The sequence below is a fragment of the Colias croceus genome, chromosome 1 (assembly GCF_905220415.1).
Source record: "Colias croceus chromosome 1, ilColCroc2.1".
Lineage (NCBI taxonomy): Eukaryota > Metazoa > Arthropoda > Insecta > Lepidoptera > Pieridae > Colias > Colias croceus.
The window spans coordinates 14468696-14480528 of NC_059537.1; the positions used below are offsets into that span (position 1 = coordinate 14468696).

At 33.9% G+C, this 11833-nt stretch overlaps 1 protein-coding gene across 1 annotated transcript; it reads left to right on the plus strand.

Annotated features, from left to right (window-relative positions):
• Positions 1-553: 553 nt before the first annotated feature.
• Positions 554-7825, plus strand: LOC123706108 (hairy/enhancer-of-split related with YRPW motif protein-like). The gene is made up of 3 exons (XM_045655267.1): positions 554-729; positions 1904-2112; positions 7311-7825. The coding sequence occupies exons 1-3, from the start codon at positions 554-556 to the stop codon at positions 7823-7825; spliced, it is 900 nt and encodes a 299-aa protein (XP_045511223.1).
• The last annotated feature ends 4008 nt before the right edge of the window (positions 7826-11833 follow it).

Consider the following 11833-nt stretch of genomic DNA (forward strand, 5'->3'; position numbering starts at 1 on the left):
GCCACGCGGCTCGCTGAAACATTCAAAAAAACTTATTATTGAACCAAAATCAACCGTACTCCTGTAGGAATACAGTCGGAAACGATATTTGTATTCGGTGCATCTAACACATCAAATTATAATGGCCCTTCAAAAAGCTGCATGCGTATAAGCTAGATTTATTTTTCCTAGGAATAAAGTTGTAAATTGTGTAACAGAGATGTACTTTTAAGGTTGTGGTTTTGAAAAAACTGCACAAGCATAATGCAGATGCGTTCAGCTTTAGATCCTGGGGTTAGGGTTGAAAATGTGAATCTTGTTTGTAGTTGCGATTTCGCCCTAAGGGCCGGGTAGCACACGCGGCAGGCTACAGGCGGCCGGCACACTCCCGGCCCGTCGCTCGACGCGTGCGCACGTGCAGCGCCGCACCAAGTGACAATTATTGTGAACTTTACAGAACGATAAGAATAAGTTGTGAATCTTAACTGTGTCAAGTGCATGTGACCCTGGATTTTAAGTGTTGAACTTGATACCTTTAGTCTTTAGTGTTTTTGCGTTCACCCTGGAGCCTACCATGGAATACCACAGACACATGGAGCCTCACCAGCAGAGCCAGACGAGCCAGTGGAACTACGGCTGGGGCCCGCCGGCGCCCGCCGCCGCCCCGCCCGCGCCCGCGCAGCGGAACAAGCGGGCACACTCGGAGAGCGAAGACGATGCCTTCTCGGAGGGCAGCAGTAAGGATGCTACGTAAGTACAGAACATTTTCAATTTAAAAAGTCTGTCTGTTTTATATGTTCGATCCTAGACGGAATGTGATAGACATAAATGATGGGAACGCCTGGCATCATTTTAGTAAAAGCACTGAAACTTTTCTTGTTACATGAAAATTTCATTTAACTCTAATAAATATTGGCATATTCAAATATCAAAAACAGCATCTAAAATATGAACAGCCTTGAAAGCCTCCTGGAGTCTTGGGAGTAGACAACATAAAAACATCTTCAATTCTAGTGAGAAACACGTAAAAGCACTTTGACTTTCGTTGTTAATTTATTTCTTAACACTCGTTTATATGAATATAAAAAATCAAAATTTATGATCAAATACTATAATATTGTGTTGAAATTGAAACAATAACAAATTAAACGTAGGCGTCGAAACATAGCTGCTCTACATTCGTAGTACCAATGCTACGCACGTAGCGGTAGCGATGCCTCTACATAGTGCGTTTATTAGTACTATTAGGAGTTAATTAAATGTGATAAAATTCTTTTAACATTAATTATAATTATATGACTTTTCATGGAAGAGCTATTTAACCACAATTTGTGTTAATACTTTTGAATTCATACAATACATAACTTAACAGTGAAATTACGTAGCTTTCAATTTTATTGAAAGGCTTTAAACTTTACTGAAAGCTGCATTGTTTCGGCCAAAGTCTAGACGTAGCAAATACTTACACTCAGTTCAAATAGAATTTTATTTTATTTGATCGTATTCAGTAAATTGAGTTTTCTATGCCGCGAGTTTCCAATAGGCAATAATGACATTCCAAACTATCTAATACAATTTAGGATTAAATCTAAACTTACGCTGTATTATTTAGAGTAATAATTGAAATTATTCATGTAGAATAATTAAATGAAATAATCCATTTGCCATGAAAGCACTCCTAAAATAATTATTTGATATAACATTAACTGTATTAACATTAACTATAATTTATAAAAAAATATATATGTAAACATTTATATTTATAAAAACATAGGTGGAACCGTCGTGACTAAAGTATTAATATAATGATTAGTCATTTTATTTTATGTCAATACATGATAAAAAATATTTAAATAGACAAATAATTTTGTTATTCTGAAAAGTAAATACAGTATACCTATATAATAAGGACGTTAATCGGCAGGTCTCCAGGCGGCGACTCCTGCCAGCTGATGACGCGAAAGCGAAGGCGTGGCGTGATCGAGAAGAAGCGGCGAGACAGGATCAACACCTCGCTCACGGAACTGAAGAGACTGGTGCCTGCAGCTTGCGAGAAGCAGGGATCTGCTAAACTGGAAAAAGCGGAGATTCTGCAACTGACCGTGGACCACTTGAAGATGTTGCATGCTAAAGGTAATTGTCTATTTACTTTAACATTATTTAAGTGATTAAATTACCACACAATGTACACAAAAATTTATAAGACAGAACATACTTTATAATAAAACTTCGAAAATAAACATCGCTAAATTTACATGCTAAAAACTTTACATTAAATTAAGCTCTTAGTACAAAAGGTTATCTGCACAAAAGCTCCTGTAAAGCACAGTAAGTTATGTCTGTCAGTCTGCCATAAAACACGAAACCGTTATACATCCGACAATTATTGGAAACTTGATAAAATTCTTCGTTTCCGTTTCCTCACAATTAACAAAGGTTACGGTTATTTTGCGGTAAAACGCTTTTTGAAGCTTTTTATTCGCAATTTTTAGCTTGGAATATACTGTTCTTTGTTGAAATATTACTTTATTCTGTAATAAAAACTTTCGGATTAAAAAAAACAGTCATCACCTTCTGAAATACGGAACTTTTAATCAACATCAACTTATAAAACAAGAAATTTCTAATATTGTCTAATCATATACATAAACATAAATATTGTTAAATATTTTAAAACCGTGACAAAAATAAGATTAAGAAAATTTGATGTGTAAATTGATCACCTTTAATAATCGTAAACTATAAACATACGGCATACCAGTACGTAACGAACAACCTGTAATTAGCATACCAACGGTTATCTCTTATCAGCTGGTCTAGTTCCCAGGACAAGCGCACAGGTGTCGGGAGCAGGAAGTGAGTCGGTGCCGAATGCTTTGTAGCCGGAAATGTTCGCAAATATCGTAAATTGTTGTGGATCTTTGCGATTGGTCGAGGAGTTGCGGTCGCTGATTTTGGCAGTTATGTTAGTGTATTAAATGGAGTAATTAATACGTTACTTTTAAGCCACAATGATAATTTATACAGTTGATGAATCAGAATGTTACGATGCGTAATAAGAATATCTAACGGACAACAATCGGCAAAAGTGGCATAATTTAAATATTAACGGAAAAATATAGCATTCGAACTTCAGGCTAATTAAGTGTTAGATAATATTCTAGCTTTTATTTATCTATGAGCCAAATTTCTAACAAATCTGATCCCCTGAAGAAAATAAAAATCATTTATTAAATCAATTTTCGCGTAGTAATAGAATCTCAGGCATTACAGAGATTGCATGATCAAAGTCATGGTTCAGAACTAGTAAAAAGTAATTCTTTCCGCAGGTGAGATTACAGGGCCTGAATAATTGAGTCCTGTTTGCGGTTACACTGCGGTTTCGGATTCACGCTCTGAAGATTTCCTTCTTATTTATTATTTAAATGTTAATGAGTATCTATACTATTTTATTGGGCGCTATTTACTTTCTTATATGTACGAAACTATAGTAATTATTTATCCTTCCATCAGTTGGTTGCCTGGAAGAGATCACTCTTGAGTGATAAGGCCGCCTTCTGTGCTGTTTTTCTTTTAGAATAAGTTTTGTTTGTATTTTATGTATTTTGGCAGCACAATAAAGAGTATAAATAAATAAATAATAAATAAACTAGATGTATAATGCAAGTTTAAGCTGGCTTTCAATACCGAATGAGTTTTTTCTCGCAAAAGCATATCATTTTTAAATTTATTCGTGAGAATATTTGTAATATCAGTGGGTAATTTCTTAACTTATAAAAAACATTCATATTATATAGAACCAAAGAAAAAATCGAGCCGACGACGAATAAAATATGGGTCCATGTTATTTATTGGTGACAAAAGTACTTATTTAAAAGGTAAACCGTAAAATGAAGAGCATTTTTTGTTAACAGCTCCAAACATCGTTTGTACGTCCGAAAAACCATAAATTTATAAACTGAACAGTTGGGAAAAAAGGACCATGTATAATTAACTTTTGCAAGTCTATTAAAAAGCGTTTAACCGCACTGCCCATTGACTGCGCGGTTCCTGAGGTACACAGGTACACACTAACACCTGGCGCTAGAAAAACATTTGTACAGGAAGTGATACTGATCTAATAGGTTAATAGGCTGACTCGCTAGTACGTAGCAAAGGATTAAGTATATAAATATGATATAGGTATTAGTTTAGTTTAGCACAGGTATTAGTTTTGGATACGACTTTGATTGGTTTAAGCAAACAAGATCTCAAATGCTAATAAATACTAACAACCCTTTGAAACCGATTTAAAAAACCTGAAAGTTTGAATAAGTGTGAAAGTATAACTTACTATAAATCTATCGAATCGATTTAAGTAACTGGAGTCTGGAATTTTATCAACAAACAGAAACAGAAATACTAGCACTCAATTCTAGCGGGGAAAAGCTGTAATTTTTCAAGTAAATTTGTTTAAAAAAATTGAATGTTTTATGAAACATTATTGATGGTTCTTTTAAATTTAGACGCTTCACGGAATAAATTTGTAAGCCTTATTTTCCAATTTTTGTGAGTGATCACAGAATTTTCTCTAAAGATTTATAGATTTAAACTTTATTTAGTTTTTTTTAAATATCACGGTAATATTCTCTATGATTTTATTATATGAATAAATTAGGAAAGCATTTTTTACAAATTTCTATTATACCAAACAAACGATATACATCAAATACAAATAAAATGAATAAGCTAATATCAATAAGCGTTATCAGTCAATAAAGCAGACCAGTTAGCAAACAGGGGTGGCGTGGGAATCGAACCCCCGACCGAGTCTCACTGGCCACTGCGCCGGGAGGGACAACCCTCCTGACGTATGCTTCGGGTATAAGCCCGTATTATGCAAATCTCTAATATTAAGTAAAGGGAACATTTTCACACACTTTTATGGAAATTTTAGCGAATGACGCATTGTGTAGTATTAGAATTTTAGTTTGCATATCTGTCGATGTATCTTGTTTGTCTAGCATAAAAAAACCAGTAAAATGATAATGGTAAACGGTATCGTATGTAAAAAAAACACAGTTTTTATTTGGGTATCGCACAAACGTAAATCGTAAATCGAAATTCATACCACGTAGGTACGTTTAATCCAATCACCGTATTTTTTTTAGATCTGACCTATTTTTTTCACAAAAAAAATTTCGTCTCTTCCTCTCTACGTACGGCTGGCACAAAAACTGGAATGTTCCGTATCTTAATATATTTACCCCTATCATGGCTCCATTGTGACGGACTGACAGACGGAAGTCGCCACACTCACCTGAATAAAAACGCCAAAGGGACGGATGGAATCGATTTTGTTGTGTAATCTCTGTTAATGATTCATTTTATATTTGATTCTATAATTGACAAGCTGTTGCTACGTCCAATTTTTAAGGATAGTCCGCGGCGTAATTATTAATTATTTTTGTTTACATGATAAACGTTACTCGAAGTTTTCCAAGAAAAAATCATAATATATATACGTATAATTATGAAAAATTCCCAGTATAGTATCTACAGAGTGATAGTTGAATAAGATTTTAAAAGATTATTGTTATTTTTTAACTCATTGTTTGATAGTTAATATAATTGTAGATGTCAAAAAAAAATAAAAGAGTAAATAAATAAAATTTAACCTAAATTCCATTTAAATTAGAACCGTCTACTGTCATATCTCTTTATTCAGTTAAAAGGATAATCTTGAATTGGTGTATTTATGAATACACCAAAAATAAGGGGATGAAGCACTTATTCTTTCCTCTTACCCTTTATAAAAAGCCCTTTTTAAATGATAATAATGCCACTGGGTTCCGTAAATTACTAACAATTAAATTTAAGGGTAATATGTCATATTTTTTACTTTACAATTCTTTTTATTTTTATATCGTTTTAAGGTATATTCACAATAAATGGTAGGCATAAAAACTATGAATAAAAATATTCAAGTTAGGTTTGACTAACTTATAAAATTATTTAAAACTATAAAAAAAAATAGTTTGGAAAATCCAAAAGTGCACGCCTCATAATCTCATCCTTTACAATAAAATTGATTATTTATAAAGAGGACACTATAAATATAAAAAAGAAATAAAATAAAACAGTTGGAAAAGTAAGGAAAGCGGTACCGTAATAATTGAGCTATTTTTCTTGTGGCCCCACCTAGATGTGAAACTGCGCAGGTTTAAGGGACTAACTACCAACTTATTTTTTTAAACCTTGGCTTATAGTATAAAGAATCTAGTTTATAATGGTGAATTTTGAGTACACTATAAATATAAAAAAAATAAAAAAAATTAAATAAAGAATATATAATATAGATATACTAAAATTATGGAGAACAGTCGATATTTTTTTGTTTATTTAATAACAATTAAACCACATCGAATCAGACCCTGAAAAATGAAAGGGTTCTATTCCTGAGCATACTCAAGCGTAAGAGAAAAAAAGACTCGATTAGTAAAGTATTTCGGTCGCTATCGTGTTAACAAGAAAATCCTCCGCACATACAGACACACGGACGTCCAAGACAGAACGTTTTTAAACTGTTTTTTAACTAGTTTAAATAACAAAAATGACATCAAAAATATCATGAATGTTAAAAATAGTGTTTTTTCTTAATATGTGTGTGTATGTATTATCTTACAAGTGCAATGTATGATACATAAAGACATTTTAAGTTTGAAAAATCAGATGTTTTGCGCGAAGTGACAGTAGTACCCACCTCAACGCTTCGCTTATGAGGCGTGCAATACATATTAAGGACTTTGGTCCTTAATATAATTTTAACAGTGGTTACATACCAATAAGCACGCAACAAGTAGCTCTATGTATACGGAACCCTAACACCAAAATATTGCAAGCGGATTCATTATTCCCGTCTCCGGAAGAAGTCCGGAAAGACAGGGTTCCCGTTACATCACCCCTCCCTTTCCCTCCTCATTGATAAACACGCTATCTCTGTCTACTTGTTGCGTAAAGGGGTGACTCTCAATGGGAAGAAACGTTTTGTTTCCTTGACTCAAAAGATTCCTTTGTGAGTGTCAACTATAAATCGACATCTGCGTACGCATAATTACGCGGTTGAGTCAAATATTTTACGACAGTGTTTATGGTCAAAGAGATGCTAAATATTGCGTTGATATTCTTATTAGAAACCCTTTAACATGGTAAACTTTATACTAAACATATAGTAGCGGTCATAATTTAAAAGAAGTTGAATTTATAATTGTATGAATTTATAATGTAACGAACACTTCAACATCCAGATATCGAAAATACCGATATGCTAAACGTTTCTCTCTTCTTTCCAGGTCTAGACACACTAGCGTACGACCCGCAAAGGTACGCGATGGACTACCACAGCATCGGCTTCCGAGAATGCGCCGCCGAGGTCGCGCGGTACCTCGTCAGCTGCGAGGGGCTCGACATCCAAGACCCTCTGAGGCTGCGGCTTATGAGTCACTTACAATGCTTTGCTGCCCAGCGGGAACTTGCCGCTAAATCGGCGAATTGGGGCTACCCGCAGTACCCGCCGGTGCAGCACAGCGCCGGGTACAGCGAGCTGCGGCAGGACAGCGCGCCGTCCGTCTCAGCGCCGTCCTCCGTCGCAGCGCCGCTGTCAGCGCCGCCCAGCTACCCGCACTACCCCGCGCCCGCACCCCCCGGCCCGCTGGCGCCCCCTGGTCCGCATCCAGCTCCCCCTGGCCCCCATCCTGCCCCGACTGCCCCTCACTACCCAGCACCGTACCCCCATCCGCCACATCACCAATATTCACAAAATACCTCCAAACCCTATAGACCGTGGGGAGCGGAATTAGCCTACTGATTTAGAGCATTATACTAATTTCTGTTCAGTATATTTATTGCTCCATTAACACCAAATTAAACGAAACAATTGACTGGATGGAAATGTAGGAAAGTTAAATGGAGGTCGATATTACCGTAAAATAAACAAAAGTGAAGCTTTTGTAAACACTTCAATATATCTGCAATCCATCTCAGTCGAAGCATTCAATCTAATAATTATATTCTGTAGAGGAATTTTACTCGAACTTTGTCGCGCGTTACTAGATCTCAGAGTTTATACCAAAATTATTCAAGACTGTTTTATATATAGATTAATTTAAGTTGTGTGATAATTATATATTATATTTAATTAGTTTAATTAGTGTAAGACGTTTTGGGACCAAAAATAAAGCTTTAACCGATGCCTCAAGCGTGTAGCCGTGAATATGTAACAGATTTTATTTTTTAATGTATAAATACACAACATCGTTACATAGATATGATAGTCAAAATATGTAAAATATGTAATGTAATAGTCAATGTTCATAAATAATTTGGTACGCATAACCATGTCTATTAGTAAAATGAATATGACGCTTTTTTATAAAGTCCTGAGTATAAACTATAAACACATGCAATTGTTATTTGTCTTTTTTATTCAAATTCAAAGGGTTATTTGAGTGACAATAGTCAATATATATTCTACTTGAGGTTTGAAATATTTTAATCATAAGAAGCTTGGTTGTGATAAGTTAAGTTGTGAATTACATATTTATGTTAACTCGTATAGAAAAATTCTCAATATACTTAACAAAATATTCAAAAGTTGTATCCATACGATACTCTTGTACATATGTTTATAGTGTATATATTTGAAAACGATTGAGAAATAAATTATTTTTACAATTTCAACTTTGTTTCAATGTATATACTTTTGTAATTGTATTAAATAACTAACTGGTATAACATTTTGCATGTAACTACGATACATGTTTTATGTGACAAGAAACCAAACAACAGAATTTCATCATGATCGGTTACATACTTTCAGAGGTTATTGATTATTATTATTATAAAATATAAAAAAAACAAGAAGACCCTATGAACTACATACAGAACTAAATAAATTCTTTGAGATGTGCTGACTAATGAATTAAAAAAAAATTATTTAATATCTAATAATATACCTAATATTATAAAATGCCTTCTGTCTTCGGCGCCGGCGCATAGCATCAAGGAAAGCCTCGAAAATTTATTCTACCTTATCTATTGAAATTTGCTTCAATCTTTAAACTTTGGCAGGTATCCTGTTTTGCAAAGTTCTATTTATCAAAACATTCAATCGCTTCATTGCTTTCGACATAGTATTTCGCATTCCTGACTTTACTACGGATGAGTAAAGTCACGTTAAGTGCAGTAACTAATAGCACAGGTGCTGTCCGATTGACCCGCCAGATGTGGCCACGGTCCCACTCCGCTGCTCGTATGGGATATACCTACCCTTACGATTCTCACACCCATCCTCCTCTAACACCCGGCTATCCTATCTCCATCCCTGTCGTCACTTCCGTAGGAACTTGGGGTGCAAAAACGACACTTTTTCTGCGATCGTGTGCGTGCGGCGTGTGTGTGTGCTCTTTAAATTGATACTTTTTTCCTTCCGTTATTTTTATGAAGGTCAATGTATAGGGAAAACATTATGCAAATGCGATTAGTGTTGTTTATGACTGTTAAATGCACTTTCATAAAACAATGGAACTTATATTTTACAGTCGTATATAATTAATGTAAATTCTAATAAAACGCTATTTGGTTTTGTGGTCACTGGCCAGGTCAAGTTAGTCATTTATATATGAGTATGTATACAGTGTACATAACTAAAAAAATATGGATAGTTTTTCCTTAGATACTAGGAACGAAACTATGTCCCATGGAAGCTAAGGGATCTATTTTCTGAATTTGTAAGATGTAATGATAAAAATTAGTTGAAAATATTGAATATAATATAGTTCTTTTAAAAAATAAATGCTATGTTACAACGCGTTTAAAAGTATTTCACCTAACCTTAAAGTTTTGAAGTGACCCTTTTTTTTTGTGTGACCTACTGTACTGTGCTATTAATGTGGATGGGTAATCAATAATTTGATAAGGGTTCTACTAGTTAATTTAGTTATTGAAACTTAATTGAACTTAAAACTTTGTTATTTTAGTATTAGATCAATCGTGTTAACTATTTTAACAATCGATTAAATACATACGAAATTTGTACATGCTTGCTCGTACAACATTTTTACTGTTAGATTAATTTCTCATTTTTTATATTTGACAGGTAGCTACAGTATATTAATTAAAATTAAGCAAGTTAGTTGTTATTATATTAAATAATTTAATATAAATAATTTAATGTTAAATAAATACAAAACAAAAATCATATAAATTATTATATTTATCCTCAATCAATCGATACAGTATTAATTTTAATATTATTTTTCCTATTTAACTTGTTTGAACTACGTCATAAAAATGATATTATTTTTTTTCGAAATGTTTTTACGTCCGTTGAACCCTGATAACGTAAATAGCGAAATAATGATTTGCAAATTAGCCCATTATACGGATTGGTGATGACTCGACATTTTAACACGCAAGCGGCAAGGGGTGTGTGACGTCATCGCCTTGTTAAGTTTCACTGGGGTGCTACTATCTGTAAATCAGCGCGGAAAACTTTGTAGTAAAAATAGTTTCTATCCGAATACTTAGGGCGTATTTTTGAAGTATATTTCATTAGAACTAAATTATTGGTAGGTATGATTTCAAGACACTGACACACGGACATTTCAACTGTCCAAAATAATTGAACTTCCGTATTATATAAAAAATAATCCTATTGAGTACGGAAATCTCTGAAATTTATTGCATACTTCTCCATTTACAATCTATAAGAATTTGAGTTATTAACAGGTATATAGTTAATCTCATCACCCCGGAAAACGTTGACAAGATTTTTGTGATTATTTACTTTAATTGATATGAGAAGATTGTCAACCAGAAGATAAGAACAAGGCTATAGTTCTGAAATTAGAATTTCTCATTATTTGAGTTGGACTCAAATAGGATTCTAATTAAATTGTAGCAAATCTAATCCGCATCTTTTACAAAGTGTTTATATTATACAGGGTTACTTGTAAAACACCAGCAACCTCGCAGGACAAGATAGCTAACATCTGCATAAGTAACAACATTTGTTCTACGACTTTTGGCATAACGCAATAAATTATTTTTAAATTATTTTTTAAGCTTTTTGTACTCTCCTAACATTTGTAAGTCTATGTTCTATTCATTATCGAAAGGCCGACGCGACGCCCGCGCACGCCTCTTCCCCCTCTCGTTCGCTTCTTGTTTACGTAATTTTTGGGATGCGCGTAGAGTTTATAATATTCAAATGGAAAATTAAATGAATATTTATTTTTGTATGAAAATAAAATCAAACAAATTATCAAAAGTCGTAGAACAAATGTTGTTACTTATGATGTTAGCTATCTTGTCCTGCGAGGTTGCCGGTGTTTTACAAGTAACCATGTATAGAATGTATGTACGTTTCGATATGCTCTATGAGTTTAATGAAATCCTATGTCTTCGGGTATATTTACATTATACAGTATATTCGGGTATATTCAGTATTTTAAATACAGTACCTAGTATTTCAGTGATCGATTTTTCTTTTCATTTCATTGAGTCTGCCAGATCATTATTTCATGACGTCTACACCGGAATTGAACATGGCACTTTTCGATCTATTTAACCTGTAGGAGACCTAGATATAACTTTATTGAGAAAGTAGATATAAATAAAAACATTGAAAATACATCAGTTACCATTTTTGCGTTAGGTTTTTCTTTCACTTATTACTTACTTCTTTGTTTTAACCTCACTTCTTTCACTTTCACCCTCTAACCGCTTGATGACCTTTTATAGATAACACTTCCATATAAGCACTCACTCCTACGCCTGAGGTTGCCTGGAATAGATAGCTACAACACGAAAAGGT

Coding starts and splice junctions, on each gene's coding strand:
- LOC123706108 (XM_045655267.1), top strand. CDS start 554: ATGGAATACCACAGACACATGGAGCCTCACCAGCAGAGCCAGACGAGC. Junction 730..1,903: donor GGCAGCAGTAAGGATGCTAC/GTAAGTACAGAA, acceptor GTTAATCGGCAG/GTCTCCAGGCGGCGACTCCT. Junction 2,113..7,310: donor GAAGATGTTGCATGCTAAAG/GTAATTGTCTAT, acceptor TCTTCTTTCCAG/GTCTAGACACACTAGCGTAC.